General features: G+C 32.4%; 1 protein-coding gene across 1 annotated transcript; it reads left to right on the forward strand.

The window, feature by feature from the left end:
• Positions 1-340: 340 nt before the first annotated feature.
• LOC132557178 (mutS protein homolog 4-like) lies at positions 341-19,280 on the forward strand. The gene is made up of 25 exons (XM_060221676.1): positions 341-365; positions 630-780; positions 1,618-1,775; positions 2,367-2,515; positions 3,317-3,440; positions 4,536-4,602; positions 5,039-5,160; positions 5,379-5,522; positions 6,179-6,450; positions 7,241-7,360; positions 8,100-8,112; positions 8,728-8,781; positions 9,567-9,751; positions 11,107-11,119; positions 12,951-12,996; positions 13,174-13,298; positions 13,404-13,498; positions 13,782-13,829; positions 15,126-15,293; positions 15,715-15,787; positions 16,055-16,119; positions 16,688-16,758; positions 17,092-17,195; positions 18,449-18,537; positions 19,110-19,280. The coding sequence occupies exons 1-25, from the start codon at positions 341-343 to the stop codon at positions 19,278-19,280; spliced, it is 2,652 nt and encodes an 883-aa protein (XP_060077659.1).
• The last annotated feature ends 269 nt before the right edge of the window (positions 19,281-19,549 follow it).

A 19,549-nucleotide genomic window follows, 5' to 3' on the forward strand; every position in this document is an offset into this window, starting at 1 on the left:
TACTATTTATGACATCTTCCTGACTTTATACCGATAGGCCAGATATTTGAATATGATACGACAACAATACGACTACAGTTGACACCAAGTACGATGGTAACAAGATGCAGACGACTCCTGAACGGTAAACTTTGCTGGCAAGTAAAAACGAGTGCTACCCTTTTGAACGGCCCATTCGGTACATGTACATTGTAGGCATATAGGCTTCATATAACGTTATTCCGAAGAAAAATAAATGCGTTCAACAAAATCTAACCCATTTTGCTTTCTGTTTTTCAGAAACTGGGACACACGTTCGCCAACTCACGAAACAAAGATCTAGAGGAGCTTAAGATTTGATATGGCGACACTACAACCAAAATACAGTAATATTAGATAATGATATATAACATTGATACCGTGTAAAAGAAAATTAGACTTCACAAGTTGATAAATCATTGGCTCTAAATATGTTAAAAAAATTCGTTAAAATCAGTGAATTTTGACAGAATTGAAACTCTTCTTTAATTAAAAACAAACATTACTAATATTTGATTCAGTATAATGAAATAAAAAAAAATTGAAAACGATAAACATAATCAAACAGTGCATGCATTTACCGTTTTGAAATTTCGTCATTTGGTTTTCAGATTTTGGACTTCTACAGACACCAATGTCAAATCCCTCTGGATATGAATCAGAAACAAGTACTGAGATTTTTCATAGAAACCCAAGACAAAATGTGAAGGGTGCAAGATGTGAATCAAGTAGATACACTACCGCATCTGGATTTACATCTAGGTACTCTAACATGATTCCCCCCCACCCACCCAATCACATGTGCATATATAGTGTAAAATGTAGGAGTATGTATTTTTGGATAAACTTGACTTGAAATTTGTCAGATATCTCCTGTCAGATAGTCCTCAGATAATAAGGTGCATAGCAGCTACAGTCCCAGAAGGCCCCTTGTTTATTCTTTCCATTACATTTGTCAGCTGTTCTTTCAGCATGCGATGAATGAGTAGTCAGTCCAGACTTATGATTTAAAGGGATATTCCAAACAAAATAGGATTTCATAGGATAGTTTTGAAGAAAATTGCACAAATCATCTACTTGTGTTCTTATGGAAATTGTTCACCTCAATTTACCACATAAACAAAGATATGGTATTGCAGAAATTCTTTATAGATCTAGCTAGATTGATTTACAAACGTTTGCTCAACCTTGATTGTGTCATAACAGGTTTGAATTGTTACAAACCCACCGAATGAAATATTTTTGTAAATTATGAAATCAACAGAAAATAAGCCTAATGAAGTAATAAAATTGTAATTTCACAGAAATACCTATGCGCATTTACCTACTACTCTGTATAAAATCAATGATTCAGTAAACTTTCAGTTCCACATTTCCTGAGGTGCTCTAATTAGACAGTTTGGCTGGGAGTATTCCCACCAATTTTGCCTGTTCAAACTGACCGTAGAAGAGATATTTTGATGCTAACAATAGTTTTAAAAGTCATTAGAATGAGTTTATTTTAGGTACAGAACAGTTAGAAATGTTTCAACTTGGATGTAATATCCCTTTAAGGAATTTAAACTATATATATATGTAATTGTTATGTTTTTACCACAGTACAAGTGTTTCTGGAGTGAAAAAGAGAGGCAAAGGTTTAGGATATACAACTCCTGGATCAACCAGTGCTCCGAGGACTCCAGGTTCACGCCGAACACCAGCCAGCCTCAACTATAGCACAACTACTCCTAGAGATTCTGCATCTTCCGTGATTGTTGGTATATGACTTATGTAATGAAAATGTGACACATATTTCATGGATAAAGATTCTTGTAGCTCTGCCATATGTATCTATAAAGATCCCTAATTTGGAGAGGCAAAGATTTCTCATAATCCAAGAGACCTACATTATTATATATTAACACTACTGTGCACTGCTAAGTGAAAGAACTGGGAAAATAGTCGAGTGTCCCGGCCAGGAATCGAACCCGGGTCTACCAACTGAGCCAAAGAAGCATGCTCCATCATCTGAGTGACAGAGAACATAGTTAATATTACATACAAGCCACACCAACTTGCCCCTATTACATTTATAATGATAGTTGTACATTTCATTTATCATGGTTAATGCTGTACTTTTGTTTACTGTTGGGCATTACATTGCCTAGAAAATTAAGACAGAGTATTACATTGCCTAGAAAATAAAGACAGAGTGATAATCCCATTGTCAAACTTTTCTTTTTCACTATTTCACAAATTATCATTCTGAGATCATTAATAATAGGTTATCCATTTATCTAACACTGCCACTAACTTCACTTTAAAACATATGTCTAAATGCATGTAATTGGTAAAATGTTTATTTATAGCAATTGTGGAAGGCAGAGGATTAGCCAAAGGAGAGATAGGATTGGCTAGCCTGGATCTTAAATGCCCGTTTTTAACTCTTTCTCAATTCTCAGACACCCAAACCTATGTTAAAACTGTTACCAAGCTTCAAATCCTTCAACCAATTGAGGTAAAATTTTGATATGTCTCAATTTCTGTATTCATATTATGAACCAGTGATTAATTTACCTGCATTATATGTTCAGGACAAATGACACATACTTTTCTAAATTGCTTCATTTGGTCCATGAAAATAAGGAATTTGATATCCTCTATATAGAGAATTATGTCTGGATATTTGCTTGCTTGGTGGAAAATGTCCTGACATCTTGAAATGTAGATAAATCACAGATGAACATGTCTGTATGAGGACAGGAAAGACTCACACTTCAAATAAGCTTGTACATGATTCCCTTTGTGAGATATGACAGCACATACCATGCTGAACCTGGTTACTATTCCTGTAGAATCTTCTGACTGGCTTCAGCTCCTGCAGTACTTGGCATTTGTAGATTTTCTTCCTCGCATGACGTGTGTGTCTGTATTAGAATGAAATATATATCTAACTTTCCTGACACATTTTAAAAACTTTGCTATCACTGGTTTGATTTCTTGACAACATACTGTTGATGATTTACTAATGTAATACTGTCATGCCTTGAACTCTGTAAGTAACTTTGAGAGTTCCTTTATATGTATGTTTTTAATTTATATACTTTTTCAATTTTGTTAGTGTAGATAAGCTATATTTTTCTTTGAGGATCCAATAGATGTTCTAGCTGACAATGTGTCCTCTTTCCATTCTTGATTCATCTAATCCATAAAGTGATTATAGAGTTTTTGTACATATTACACTTTTTCCAGTAGATAAGTCAATAAGCTTGTATCATTTCTCATATCTTGATAAAAAAATTTTACATTATATTCCCAGATTATAGTACCTAATACAGCTTGTGAAAATGGAACTATGACAAAGCTGTTAAAATTGCTCAATGACCAATTCCAAAACACAAGCATATCAACAGTCCAAAGGAAATACTTCAATGAAACAAGAGGTAAGCCCTATCAGAAAATAAATTCCATACCTTACTTTATAATGTTCCTTGATCACACCTCCTCCTTGTATTTGCAACTTAAAAACATGCAATGTGGATCAAGTATTCAGAGATTATATAAACATATTTTTAAACTATTTCCATTCACTTGGATGTCTTTTGTCTTGGAGTGAAAGGTCAGTGTATCCTTTGTGTGAAAAAGTGATTTTTTTTTTTTTTTATATATATATATATATATCGGGGCAATATATTTGGAATTGTGTAAGATATACTGATGTAAGTCGATAGGATCCATTATCATTGATGTACAATGTAGTGCACTGATATTAGGTGCCTGTGACCTTCATTTCAAGGTCATTGGTGAGATACATTTATAATAAAGGTGCATAATTTTCGTTATTTGTTTTCAAATTTGAAGCTAAATATTTCACACATGATAAGGTATATGTTTTGTTACAACATTATGAAGCAAATTTGATCAAAATCAATTGGCAGATCATTATCCTAATAGTTAAGGTCACTTTGTTTAAGGTCAAGGTCAAATTTTAGTTTTGATATCATGAAGCAAAATTGATTAAAATGAAATGAGTATGCATCATTCAAGGTCAGATATTAAATTCACTATCTGTGAAGTTCTGAGATATTAAATAATTTGATATGATCTGATGAATAGAAAATACTAGGAAAAATTACATGAGGAACAACAAAAAGCTCTTGGAAAAAAGAGGCGAGAATTATGATCTCATAAAAAAATTTTTTTGTTCATGTACAGAAATGAATACTGTCTTTCGACAAGGATACATTTCAAACAATGTTTTTGCTTGGTATATGTTGCTATTTATTCTTTCGTATATTTATCCCATATCACATATGTTGATGTACAGTATGATTTTTTATCTTATGCATATGCTTCATGTCCAATTTTTATCCAAATTTTTTAAATGTTTTAAAAACAAGCGGAATAACAACATGCTCAAAAACGAACTATTATATATTCATGAATTAATAGGTGAACTAAAACAAGGTTGCAGTCCGTGTCAAACCAAGTACAGTGAACATATACTTCACAGACATTTCATTCTTGGTGATTTGTAGGATTGCAGTATGTGAAGCAATTATGTGTGCCAGAGTTCAATACAGTGGAGATGGAAGTTAGAGTGAAGTAAGCATTAAAAGCATTGCAGGATATTTTCTTAGGTTTAGTGTATAAGATCAATTCTCCTTCATACACTTTCCTCTTTTTATATGCCTCTTCAAGAAGCTTTTTCCAAGATTTTGAGCAAATGCATCAAAGCTCCCTTGTGCCGTTATCTTATGTTCATCTGAAGGATATTTGACCTTTTCTAAAGTATTTGAAAATAAATGATAAGAGATATTTTGCTGAGGCATAGATAAAAAGCAAGTCTAGAGAATTAAAAAAAAAATTAAAGAAAAGAATTTTTTTGGTAGATAATAGATTGTTCTATTGATTCATTATTGTGCTATCTTTACTTAAAGATAAAGACAGATTAAATTAGATTAAGATAATGATTAAATAAACGATGTATTTATAGATCAACTCATCATGAAAATCTGTAAGTTTGTTGTGGATGTTGTAGGTACTACGTTCTGGCAGCAGTGGCATCTCTCATGAAATACGTAGAATTTATACAGAATATCATGTACGCTCCTGGTTCATTGAAGATCGTCTTTCAGGGAAGTGAAAACACAACAATGATTGGTATGGAAAAAAGCAAAATATTACAGAAGCTTGCTTTATATGTGAAATAAACAGTTACCACATTTTTAATTCTACTGATACTGTTTATATGTTTTTTTTTTTTGTTTTTTAATATTGCACCTTTGATATTCATGACAAATAACTGGTGTCAGGCAGTCTAGTTTTGTTGCTATGAACTTGTGTTGATTGTAAATCTTAGCTATCATCTTGTGTTGAAGATGCATCTACAGCAAAGAATTTAGAACTGCTTCAGAATCTGAGAGACCCTACCAGTGACATCACACTATACGGTATACTGAACTACACTAAAACTCCTGGAGGAGCAAGGCTACTTAGAGCAAATATCCTACAACCTCCCTCAGGTAGCTTATCACAATTACAGCATTCCTAACTCCGACCTCATGCTTAAAGACCTTAGAAGTCAGCTTTACTTTAGCTTGTCTACATTTTCAATCTTAAAACAGTGGAATATAAGTTAGTAGTTTCTATGATATTGTATATACCAGTTACAGTACATAATATAATATTTATAATATAATACATATTAGTCATTTGTCCAAGGCAAAGATCATTTTCTTGAAATTTCAAATTTATATTTTCTTAACATGGAGTTAAGTCAGAATGTTTGATTGATCTTCAAGTACAGTGCTAGCCTCATAGCATATGCATTTTGAGAAGTTTTTTGTATGTCAGCTGAAGCACATTGACAAAGTTCTTTGCTAAAATAAAATACCTAGCAATAATGTAGCTAATTTGATGAGCTTAAAGAAATGTACTAAATTGAATACCAGATGTAAGACACTCAAAAAGCATGCTCTGATCCTGACTTGAACAGTGAGACAATCTATGATTATGAATGTATTATATATTATAACCATGAAATGAATGAAGACTTGGATAGTAATTTTGAAAGTTTGTTTCCAATGTGATTAAATTAGTAAATTAATATATTGCTTACAGTCATAAGGTATGTGTCATTGATGGTGATGGAATCAGAAGTTAGAGATCATTGTTACAGATCTAGAGACCATAACAATGAGACAGGATGCCATTGGAGAGTTAACAGAGAAGGAGGAGGTTTTTTACAATCTACAGACAGTGATTAGTCAGTTCCCAGATGTTGATCACCTCCTCTCTCTGCTGCTACAGATTCCTAAGCAGGAGACAATTAAGGTAGCAGAGAACAAGATCGCAAACATTATCTACCTGAAGCATACACTGGAACTCTTAGAACCACTGAAAGCAGCCCTCAAAGACTGTGAGAATCCTCTGCTGAAAGCCTACTGTAAGGTTGGTTTATTTTTTTTCTCAGCAACATAGATTATACTACAGTCGAAACTTGTTATCTTGAAATTCAAGGGACTGTGGAAAATATTTTGACTCATCTGAAGGTGACTGTGTAGTCATCGAAATGTCACACTCTAAGCCTCTACTGGTTGTGTTATAAGGACTTATATTCTATTGACATTACCAACCCAAAGAAAATGTTTGAAAAAAAGGGAACTTTTCATCTGTTAGTGTCTGGCAGCAATAGACATGTCACTGTCAATTTAGTTCTTTAGAATAATTTTTGGCCCAGCTAACAGACAGAAGATTCTTAGCATGTTCTCATTTGAAATTTTTGTTCCAAAGTCTTTTTATATGTTAAATGGCAACATGTACTAAAACAAAAATTGGTATTATAGATTCAATTGGCAATTATTATTATCATCATCATATTCTTAACGGCCCATCAACACATAATAAGTCATTAGGGCCAGCAACCGGTGAATGACAGAGCAATCTAAAAGGAAACAACACCAAATGAACTAAAAGGTGAAAGACAAATGTTAAAAATCTCATAAAAAGATCAAAATGGTAAATTATGACCAACACCTTTTAGATAACCTAGGATTTTATTAATCTGAACTGTTTCAGAAAGGGTCTTTATACTTGAAACATTATAATAAACTTTTCTCGTGTAGACAGAAGGTCAATGCAGTCCAGTAAAACAATTAGCAATTAGAACATGCGCATTTGAAATCTATGACTCAGAGTCCTTATGAACCGTACATGTGTTTGTGTTGTACTGAAATTGTAGTCGCTGGAGGATCCTCGGTTTGATATCATCATCACTAAGATATCCAGTGTTATCCATGAGGACACACGCTTTCAAAAGGGAACTCTTCATATGAGAACTCAGAAGTGCTTTGCTGTCAAGGTAAAGGTCACATCTCAGAAAGGTCAATGTGTATATATTTTTTCATTTTTTTTTTCGTTCAATCATATGTTCAGAATCTGGAGATTGACACGAGTTACTGTAGTTACTAGTTTTCAACAAATATTTGTTTTGTTCATCAGAAACCTGATATCTCAGACTAAATATATGTAATGTAACCCTGGTAAAAATTAATGCTTGGCTATATAGATTTTGTCTTCAGACCAATCGGTTGGGCATATATATATACATATACATTGACATATGTTGTGGCATTAAAATCTCAAGAAGTCAATTTGTTTTATTTATAAGAAAGTGTAGTATGACGCAATGTCTTAGATTCTATTGGTTATTAATGTGCCAACACTCTATGACAGACATTGTAAGCATAAGTGTATGTATACTCAGTATGAAAGAACCTCATCTAACACTATCATGATAATTAAGAACGGTTCCTAGTGTCATTCAACGGTACCAATACATCAGCCACTGTAATAGTCAGCAGTTATTCAGTAAAACATCACAACATTGTTTTACATATATTTTACACCTGGTAGAGAACAGCTCAAGAATTGGTTCCTTACTTGAAATCTGTAAAATTTGAACTTTCATTAATCATTTATATGAAAACATCATTTCTCATTTTTAAAGGTTTATATTATCAACTTGTATTGTTTCGCACTAATCATTCAAAGATACATTTTTCTCATACTTTAGATAATAAAAGTCTCTTCCCTTTCAGCCAAATATCAATGGTAAGTCTTATTACTCCAAATTTGAATGTCGTTAATTTCTGTTAATGTAGCAAAACTTTCTAAGCAAGGTCCTGATGAAGACCTTGCGATAAGGTCGAAACTAGTAGACAGTAAAGTTTCTACTTAATGATATAAGCTTGAGTATGTTGCGGTTTTTATTCTTTGATTATAATTAGTTTATTTGTCTATAACTGCCCTGCATACCTCAGGTATCCATACTCAACGCGAACTACCCATCCAAAATACCCTCCGAGATCCACCTGACGTTGGCTCCTCCGCTATAGTTTCTTTTAAAACTTTCTAAGTGTAACAAAATATACTCTGAATATAAATTAATTAATATTAATTTTCAATATATATCACCACACTGAATTTCATATGGAATAATCAGTGGGTGACTTTTTGAAATGTGACTTACCTACAATGAAAAGAAGAAACTAATTTATATTGGTCTCTTCAACATCTCGTTAATTTTCTGCTTAAGAAGAATACTGAAGTTTATTTAGAAACCATTTATAATTGTTGATACACCCTAAATTATGCGAAGACAGACTTTGATATCATCACTTCCAAATGTTTTCGCAGTTTTGTTGAAATCGTGTTTTCATTTTGAAGGTTTGCTGGATGTGGCGAGAAGAATGTACACTGAAATTGTGGATGATATATCTGGTAGGTTTTCAATATTTTCTCAGTGTTTTACATGGAGCACTGGTGTAAGGTAAACGAAAGTTGATTATTTGGTTAACAGTATCGTCGTTATCAATCAATGTTTATTGCAGGAATGGTTATAAGAAACATGTTTACATCTTTCTCTTGGGTGTGAATTTAAAATTAATATAAAGAAACAGGCTAGATGATACCATCGGGTAACTTTGGCTTTCTGTCCTTTAGGCGAGACTGCAATTATCGCATTGCTGTTTATTTTTTCTATAAATTTTGATTTCATATTTTACACAATTCTGGATTTCTGAGAAGTCATACAAAAAATGATAATGTTAATGTAGGACTTCTGTTGTAATTCAATTTTCTTGTCCATGAATGAGGCATAGCAGTAATGTTCTAGAATATATATATACCAACGCATCAATACACAACGTAGATCTCACACGGGATGAGCAACTATGAAGATATCAAAGGTGAAAACATTTTGGATATAATTTCTTTCCTAAATATGGTCATGTATCAATTAAAGTCACAGAAGACTGCAGTTACATCACATTTTTTGTGTGCAGTCTGTAAACAATTTGTAGAGTTCATAAAGTCTGTCCCATTATAATGGCATTCACAAAGTAGGTGACAAACATGTCCTTCTTTAAAACTTTGTTGTTAATCAAATTTGTTTATACTGCAGTTTATGTATTCATCCCTAAATATATGCTTAGCTCACCTTGCTTTTTTTGTGTTATTACTTGTACTCTTAATGAAAAATCAAGCTCTGAACCTATCTTGATCAGAATTAGTGGTACAGTTGGGTGCCCAGTATGGTTTGCCATTGAAGACCAGCTATAATTCAGCAAGAGGGTTCTTCATCCAGACCTGCTCCTCAGGAAAGGATAGTGTAACAGCAGACAATTTACCTGGAGTTTTCATCAAGGTCACAAAAGTCAAAAGCACTCTGAGTTTTACGACCACAGACTTGGTGAGTCCAGTCCCTGTTTCATACTTATCAAATTATTTCATCAGTGATTTTAACCATTGATTAGTTTGGAATTGAATTAAGCATTGGTATTATCAAAGCTTAATATTTTCCTACTAGAATTCTTTTTATTATCATTAGATACTGGTATCTTACATGATCATCATCAGTTGTTCTGAATTTGATACTTCATCTGACACAACAATATTGTGGAGAAAACAAAATTGTAGCTTTATTTATGTGTTTATTATAGAATCAATAACACACAAATGGATGTGAATGTTTTGCATTTGAACAAACCATATACTGAACATGAAATGATAAGCAAAAATGAAAAAAAAAGAAACAATTTTGAATTTTTGCTTTTGTAGAATTTCACATATGTTACTAAGACATAACAGTATTTGCATAATCCTGAATCAATACCCATTCTGCTTCCTGCATGACATGCATGTTGAACAACATGCATATTCATGCTTTTATGAAATCTGCAGTACAAACATGCACTCATTATATGTGAATGTTGATTCGAAATTGCCTATCGCCAGTTGTTGGCTTAGGCAATCACGCAGTGAAAAGATTTTTTGTGCGAGTACATGTTCAATTATAGTGTATGTTTTGGTGCAAATCATTTTGATTTTCAAGGGGTTCCTTACCACATCTGACTAAAAATTTTCCTTCTCTGGTAAAGAGAGAATTTGAATTTAACAATCTTGAGTTATTCTGGTAAAGAGAGAATTTGAATTTAACAATCTTGAGTTATTCTGGTAAAGAGAGAATTTGAATTTAACGATCTTGAGTTATGCAGTGGGTATTTTGATAGAGTAAACAAGAGATTTGGAAATGTCATAATTGAATCTTGAAATGAGTTGTCAGAATTATGAACCTTGTATTAGACTTTACTAATCAGCCAATAATATTGCATAGATATTAAGTATAAATAATGAAGTGTAACAAGAGGATTTGTTATTGCATGACAGACATTTGCTATATTTGATGAGAAAAATATCAATAATTGTGAATTTCATTGAATTTTGGGTTAGTGCACCTGTCTGTCTGTATACTGACATTTTGTTGAACTCATTTTGATTTCACACATCCTCCTTGAAAGTTTCAACAATTAAACCCTTATCATTACTAACAAGTTCTAGAAGTCAGAATCTGTGGTGTTGTTTCATTCATCATTTCTCCATGTTCTACCTTATCATAAATTTCTATGGATAGTATTCATTTGTGTGTCTTTCATACAATATAAAAGGTACCAAAAAAGTGTAAAGACACCTGGCAAATGTTTTTGAAATTTTTTTTTTATTTTACAATATAGCTATGTTGGCTTCAGATCATATCTCGTTTTTCAGATCAAATTGAACGGTATGGGTATTGAACAAGTCTTCTGGCATTATACTATTTACTTTTGTTGTTGTTTGACATGAGCATGTAGTTACTTCATGAGATGTTGATATTATGTTAATGATATTTTTATCAAAAACGCAGATATCCACACTTGAATTGTATCTAGCATTTAAATATTTCATTTCATCAGAAATTCTGATATGAAAAGTAGTCTCATGATTTCAATGATTGATTGACATTTGTTTTTCAAAATGTAAACATCATAAAAATGATACATGTTGTTTATTCTGTTAATGATCAAGATGGATGCACGTATATCTGCATGCTGTATGTAATCTCATGAAAACTTTGCCTAAATTTGTGTTTTCCATACTTAGATATTTTTAAAACATTCCATTAATACCACATTTATGGAATATATATGGTTTGATAAAAGAAAACAAAATAAAAATAAAGTCGTTTTGAGTTATTGTGATAAAAGTATTTTCCCAATATGCCTGTCATATTCAGTATATGAACATGAGTGATATAGTTGTAAAATAGCTGATACCGCTGTGATCTGCAACTGATGTAATTACACCATATCAACAACACGGATCATATAGTGCCATCTGTGTTCATATGATATGACACATGTGTACTTAAATTGCAATCAGGCTTTGTATTTATATAGAAATCCAAGCTTACTTTTGCTTAATATATAAGATATGACCCCTTTTTGGCATCTCATAACAATGTAATATAAAATTTGATAATCATCAGTCTAAATGAGGCGGGTTTAATTAATGTAGCTTATATGTGTAATGTGTATCATAATATGATGTTTTAGACACACAATTTGTAATTACCATGTAGCTGTCATTTCATACTGAAATTGTCAGCGTCATCTCTGACCCTGTTAACCCCTTTTTCATTATTTAAAGTTGTTGTCTTCCCGTTTCATTGCAGTTTATTGCATGATCACAGACAAGTTGTAAACATATATATGGGAAACGTAGACAGAGCAGTTGCTCTGCGTGATATACTAAAACACTTAACAATGAATTCTAAGTCATACTCACCCTGATTATTTATCAAACGTTCATTTCATTCAGTTAATATCTCTGGTATATCACCATAAATATCGTCCACATAAACAATTTAATAATCTAGAAATCTAGATTTTTTACCTTAGTGAAGTCATCTATTTTGATGGGGCCCAATTATGGTGGTTTTACAAAAAATTGTTATTTCGTGAATGAGTATAGCTTATGTATACTAATTATGAAGTTTGTAGACATGCATTCACAGATTTAGAGTCCAAACAAGGAAATCAACAAAACAAAATTTCAACAAAAGTTTACGATTTGCTGCGGTCACAATGCAGACTGCTAGGAACTTTGTATTATGTTTCAGCATGTGTATCTTTTTTCACAATTACAATATGATCAATGACCCCAAGAATTAAGAATATGTCCATGATTACACCAGAGCCATTTGTATAATGAATGGTTAGAGGATTTATGATGGGATTTACAGATCAGCAATGAACTGTATCACTGTTAGTACAGCAAACAGGTGTGATGTATAAAAAATGTTAATTCAGATTATATTATATATTATATATTATATATTTAAAGTCGTTTCTCGACTAAATGAAAAATAAGTGTACACCATTTAATAATGGTTTTATATAAAGAATTCTATGGTTTTTTTTATTAGAATTTGATCTGAAAATTCATATACTATGATTTTCCCAAAATTTTGACATTATTTGTTTATGAATATAAACAATGATCAAAGTCACATACACAGATGTTTTCATTCTTCTGAACGATTTAATTCTGCCAATTCATTATATTTCTTTCAGCAAGAATTCAACAATCACTTGAGGAAATATACCTAATGGCAAACATGTAAGTCCCCTTAAAACATCGTATTTCGGGTGTTACACGACATCTTTCACTTTGATACAAGTTAGATGCTGTTATAACCATAGATGTATAAATGGTACAACTACATCACCCTCTACCTCAGAAATGCATAGGTTATGTATTATCCATAACTAAAATATATCTTGTGCACATTTGTAGAGTTGTGACTGCATTGCTAAATGACGTCCGGAGCTACCTAGGATGTCTCTACAAATTGACGGAGTCTGTGGCTATTATAGATGTTCTTCTGTCCTTTGCTCATGTGTGTACTCTTTCAAATTATGGTAAGTTCCATTTTTTTCTGTAAGACTGTTATAGTAAGACTAAAAATACTTCAGACAATTTGTGTAAATCGTACATTTATCACATGGCAATTATATATTTTGCAGTGAGACCGGAATTTACAGACACTTTAGCCATTAAGCAAGGTCGACATCCCATTTTGGAAAAGATTGCGATAGGCCAGACGATACCAAACAATACTGTAAGGAAACACTTGAACATTGTTTTGAAAGTATGAAAATATATTTGATACATTGTATATTCAACAACCTGCCCAAGAATACGTGAATATAGAATTAACATTACGGATGGTCTTCAAAAACATCCACAGGCTGTTTCTGTGAGGATTCATACTCTGATACAATGTTCATATAGCTTATTGGTAGAAGTCAATGTTTATCAACATTATTTTTAAGCATCAGCTACCATGTTTTAAATTCTATATTATTTCATCTTACCATAACAATTTTTTTGTACTTTGTCAGTATGCTTCAGATGAGAGTAACTTCCTTGTGGTAACTGGACCAAACATGGTAAGTGTCTTTAGCGCTTATTCAATGTATAGTCAATGCAATGATTTCATTCAAACAGTGAGAATCCGCTAATTAATGGCAATAGTGGTGACTTTTGAATCATTTAGTTTCTAGTAGTTACACCTCTATTGTGAATGACCATTTTTGTATTTATCTTCATGCATATCTGGTTAGGAAAGAACTTATATAGGTTGTGCCTTTTTGATCCAGAAGTTTTGTATCATCAAGGAAAGTGACTGAAATAAGGCTGAAATACATTGTTTCATTCTTTCATTTTCATGAATGCAGAAATAAATGACTTTCAAACTATAGTCACCACACTTAACATGAGTAATATGTATATTGACATGAAGATTTGTTATAAAACTTTCAACATTTGATGTGCTTTCCATACTGAATGGAAATCAATGTTGACAAAATATAATTTGAGTCATAACTGAGTGTAGATGGATTATCTCCCTTTGTCTATGTGTTGTCAAATTAGTAGGAGTAGGAGATTTCACAGATTAGCTCAAACAACTGCACATAAACATGTTGAATACTAAAGTATTGGTTATGATTGGGAAATCTCCTAAAATGATAGCAATGAAATTTTCTCTTGAAAATATCACTATAATCACTTCTAAAGTTCGTTTAGGCTGATACAGTTGTAATCAGTCATTAACAACAAATTCTGCAAGCCAAAAACATACCGTGCAATTTAAACCTAAAGGGTACAATTGTGCCAAAAAAATCTAAAGGTACATTTCTCTTCTTATCAACTTCCTACTATATACTCGTCCTACATAATTAATAAAGCCTGGAATGTGTTTAGCTCGCTGGACTCTATTGCTGGCATTTGTACGATTCATTCCAAGTTTTTAGAATATGATAATATACTGGTTCCACAGACATGACATTCTTGTAAAGTTTAGCGATGCACAATAAAATCCGAGGGTTAAGAACTAGAGATTACGTTTAAATGCACTGCACAAGGCTATAATAACTGTATCGCTACCTATTATACATGGGTAGACCATATGACCTGTACTACACATGACACGGGAAATGCACGTGCCAAGTATTCTTAATACCTTGTCCCTACTACACCATCATATATGTCAGGAAACTTCTAAACAATAGCTTTCTGCTATATTACGAAACACAGAAAAAATATTACAGTTTGTGTATATCAGGTATGTAATAGGGACTTTATGGGGCTTCATTAAATGCGTGATTTGTGAAGTAGTATCCATACAAATGTAAGTGGAAATATGTTTTGTTCTACTTTGGAATTGTGCACATTGTTTTTTTCAGAGTGGAAAGTCAACATATCTTCGTCAAATTGCTCTACTTCAAATTATGGCCCAAGTTGGATGCAATGTCCCAGCTGAGTACGCATCTTTCAGAATAGTGGACCAGATTTTCTCAAGGATAAGCACTGAAGATGAAATGGAAACTAACTCCTCAACGTTTACGTTAGAGGCAAGAACAAAAATGATAATTCTGCATCAAACTAAAGCTATATTTCTTTGTGTAACATGTCATATACTTTACACACAATTAATGTTTATGTTAGAGACAAGAACAAAAGTGACACTGATGCATCAAAGTAAAGCTATACTTCTGTGTGTAACACTTCAAACACTATACACATAATTGTATATAATGATCATTACCCTTACTGAATGAGAGTTCAGATGTCCTGTTGTTTTATCAAAGGAAGCATTCAGTATAACATTGGTACTTGCTTTCGTATGCCTAATTTATATATTTATATGTAAGAACTTTGCAGTGCTAAACTTGTCTTCAAGGACAAAAAATGATGTTTTAGTTCAGAAGGCAAAAATAATGTATTAGAAATGTTTTTCTGCTTTCATAGATTATATATTAACTTTACGTTCAGATGAAAGAAGTGAATTACATCATCCAGAATGCGTCAAACAGATCATTGGTAATAATAGATGAACTCGGAAGAGGTATGCTTTTCTTATACTTATATTGATCAAATAGATAATACGATAGCTTTTAAAATGTGTTCTTGAAATATTCAATTACTCTAATGGTTTTAACCCTGCATTTACTTTGGAAATGTCCTTTACCATTTTTCTGAAATGTTTCTTGATGTTGAAAATGTCTTCCCATGTTGTTTAAATCCATTGATTTCATATCACATTTCTACTGTTTTAATACCTGTTTCATCTCTACTATCAGCCTCTTGTTTTACTGCTACCAATATTATTTAGGTACCAGTCCAGAAGAGGGAGTTGGAATCTGTCATTCTATCTGTGAATATCTGATTCAATTGAAGGTAAATGAAACTTGAATTGTTTAAGCTAAAATACCAAATATAGTATGTTATACTTATTGATGTCAATTATAATTTGAGACATAGAAACATCAACTGAATAAGTAGTCCTCAGATATTATGGTATTCCGTCCAAAAGATGTACATATCTATTCTGTGTATATATTCAGTCGATGTTATACTTTAAATATGTTATTACATAATACAACTTTATTAGCAATGTTGGGATAGATCAGTCCTACACCACAAACCTTGCAGTTGGATGACTGTTACATGCAAATCAAGAAAATCTGCACTCAAGTTTCACTACATTATATTATGCACCTTTTTAAGTCATCGCAAGACGGTATCATCATGGGTATATTTGAAGGGAACCTTTTAATCCCTTCAAGTTGATATCAGTAACCGTCCACTGTTTACTTTGAATAGCTGTATGAATGTTTGTGGTAGTTGTTAGAAGCAGTATATCTAGGACAGTTCTTGAAATTTATGAAATATTTCCGAATGACAAACCTTTTAGTATGTAACCTTCAGAGAAACTCACTGATCTAATCATTTCTTTGTTTTCTAGGCATTTACCATTTTTGTCACACACTTCCTTGAATTGACCAATTTAGATGTGCTGTATCCCAATGTGGAAAAGTATGATTTTTTAAGTAACTATCGTTGCTTAGGTAATGTGTGTCACGTCATACCACAAATGAATTGTCCTAAATATATTATAGCTGCTTGTGTTTCATTACCAACCCACACATCTTACTCATTTGGTTTAATTAAACTTCATTAATTTTAAAAGTTATCAATTTATTATTGTGTTTTTCCATCACTCTTTGTTTGCCAAGAGGAAAGCATGAAAGGGCATTAAAATTTTTGGACTAAATAGAATACCTTGACAAATTCGACAAAACCAGACATTTGCTCTTCAACCTTTTCACTACTGATCGAGAAATTGATACCACCATGATGTTTTTACAGCTACTGTTTTGAGGTTCAAAGATCTATTTGCACCGAAAGCGCAGAGGAGAAAATAATTTTCACACACACAATTCAAAAAGGCAAAACGGAAGAGCGACATTATGGTATGTTTGTAGACATGGTTCATAAATAGTCGAATCTTAAAATAACATTTCATTATGCATCTAAAAAATATATTCTTCATTGAACCTCACAATTCACACTACTCTACTTTGATACCGTAGATTTCGATACAGAATAAGGATTTGAAGGAATTTTGTTTAACATGGCAATTTGGTTTGCCCGAGTCGATATGACCATTGGAGATTAGTGAATGTTTATGGTCCAACACAACTGTTCTATCTTTTGATTCAATTCTATATAATAGATTTGTACACATGTAACCCAGTTACTTATTGAATTTCTTCCTGTTAATATATGTGATATTAGTAAAGTTGAGATAACTGGTTTGTAAATAATTGTGATGTATCGTTTTCTTTTATACGATGTGAGCATATGAAATGGCTTTTTGATTTGAAAGGATTGGTACATTGTGTGTTAGGCAAACAAGGGAATTAATTGGTACAATGATTTTATGCTAAATCTTTTATTATGCAGGAATTCTATGTACCATTTTAGGGCTTGTTGGTGATATTAGGGACACGCTGTGTGATAATGGAGAAGGTTGTTGTAAAATCGCTACAGTCATTAACATTAAAATTAGTAGAACTATATAAATACTTATTTAATTATTAATATTGTGGGGGAAGATGAATAGTGTGAAGTTTGTCACAAAAGTGTGACTGCTTTGGAGGCGGAGGTATAGTGGTTCCTAAGATGACATAGCATTGATGCCATTCCCCTACTGAATGACACATAACACATAACAGTAGCAAAATGTGTGGGTGCTAGATTGGCCATCAAATCAATCAATGCTTTCATAAGAGGATCCCAATTTTAGTAGTTAAGTGAACAGCATCTCCCCTGTTGCTGTTGTTGTTTTCAAAGTTCCATGCAACGACACTGCAACATTGTATACCATGCAGTTATCTATGTACAAAATTATTGTTATTTGAAAGTCTCAATCCAGCTTCTTCGAAAGCTATGTCAAACATGCTGAACCAGACGTCTTGTATTAATTGCAAGATAAGTAGGTTTACATTTTCTTTTTTTGATCAAGTGTAAGCCGTGTAATTAGTTAAACTGAATCATACGACTTTTGAAAGTGGACAAAGTTACAAAAAGGACTTATAAAAGAAGAGAAATTTATTTTAAGAAATTGTTTTTATGGCTTTTAATTGCTTCTAGAATGTCTGTTTTAATTTCTGTTTAGAAGATGCAAGAGGAATTAAGATGTAAATTATACACACATTTTCAGGAATGGAATTGGCAAGAATGTCAAGTCTACCACGAGATGTGATTGAAAACGCAGCCACTTGTGCCTTAAAACTTTCCCGAGCAAAACATGTAAGTATTTTACTTAATAATGGTAAATGTTAAACTTTGGTCTTAACAATTTTAGTTTTAAACAATAGAGCATCATCTGATTCCTTTACTGATCAGAAAATGTCCAACTTTCATTCCTCCAAAGTTCTGTAACAGTCTTCACTCCCTTGATTCACCCATCATAATCAACATTGTCATTACCAATAATCGGATCTAATTGTGATAACAGTTTGACTACAAGCTTTTGGGATCATTTTCTGCAACTTAAAATTAAAATAAATGGCACACGTGTTTTTATTCAAGCTTATTACCCAAATGTACCTCGTATTCCATGAAAATGCCTTAACCTTGTCATGTGATCAGTCATGTGATCTGCTCAGCTTTTTTTTTTACAAACATCGGGTAAGGTACAAAATGTTGAACCCGAAAAATTTATATATATTCAAGACGCTATATGAATATGCTTATTGTATTGTCAAGAGGATAAAATACCCATTTACTGATATTGGAAACTAAAGTTGTAATTGCTGAAGGGTTTTAGGTCAATACATTTTGTGTTTGCATGTAATCAATGATATAAATACATGTTTCAGTTGGTGGATGGCAACACTGCAGAGAGTAACAAACAACGAGCTGTGTTCAAACTTGCAACCAGGCTTGTTCAAACTGCTCGAAATTCTAGACTGGATTCAGATGGACTCAAGATCTATCTTAATGGTATGAAGAGTCAGTATTTAAAAGAATCAGCAGTGATTTCTCAATAGAAATGTTCCTGTATCTGTTTAAATGTTATTCCTGTACGGTATTACAATTATCTAGATTAACTACCAAATAATTTAAAAAGAATTGTCTGGTTTATTAAATTTCTACTGTGTATCTACAAGTACTGATTGAAATAGCTGTATCATACATCAATTGGCTTAAACCCTTATGTCAATTTTAATGTTCAGTTCAGATGTGTGTTGAAATCTTAATAAACCGTGTTGTAACTAGATATTAAGTTGTTTATGCCAACACAATACTGTAATTATTT

The sequence above is a fragment of the Ylistrum balloti genome, unplaced genomic scaffold (assembly GCF_031769215.1).
Source record: "Ylistrum balloti isolate Yb309-2 unplaced genomic scaffold, AGI_CSIRO_Ybal_v1 Utg369652, whole genome shotgun sequence".
NCBI lineage: Eukaryota > Metazoa > Mollusca > Bivalvia > Pectinida > Pectinidae > Ylistrum > Ylistrum balloti.

What these genes read in the sequence shown, in the direction of transcription:
- LOC132557178 (XM_060221676.1), top strand. Translation starts at nt 341, where the DNA reads ATGGCGACACTACAACCAAAATACA. An exon ending in AAATCCTTCAACCAATTGAG is followed by an intron (nt 2,516 to 3,316) that starts GTAAAATTTTGA and finishes TTATATTCCCAG; the next exon opens with ATTATAGTACCTAATACAGC. An exon ending in AGACGATACCAAACAATACT is followed by an intron (nt 13,499 to 13,781) that starts GTAAGGAAACAC and finishes GTACTTTGTCAG; the next exon opens with TATGCTTCAGATGAGAGTAA.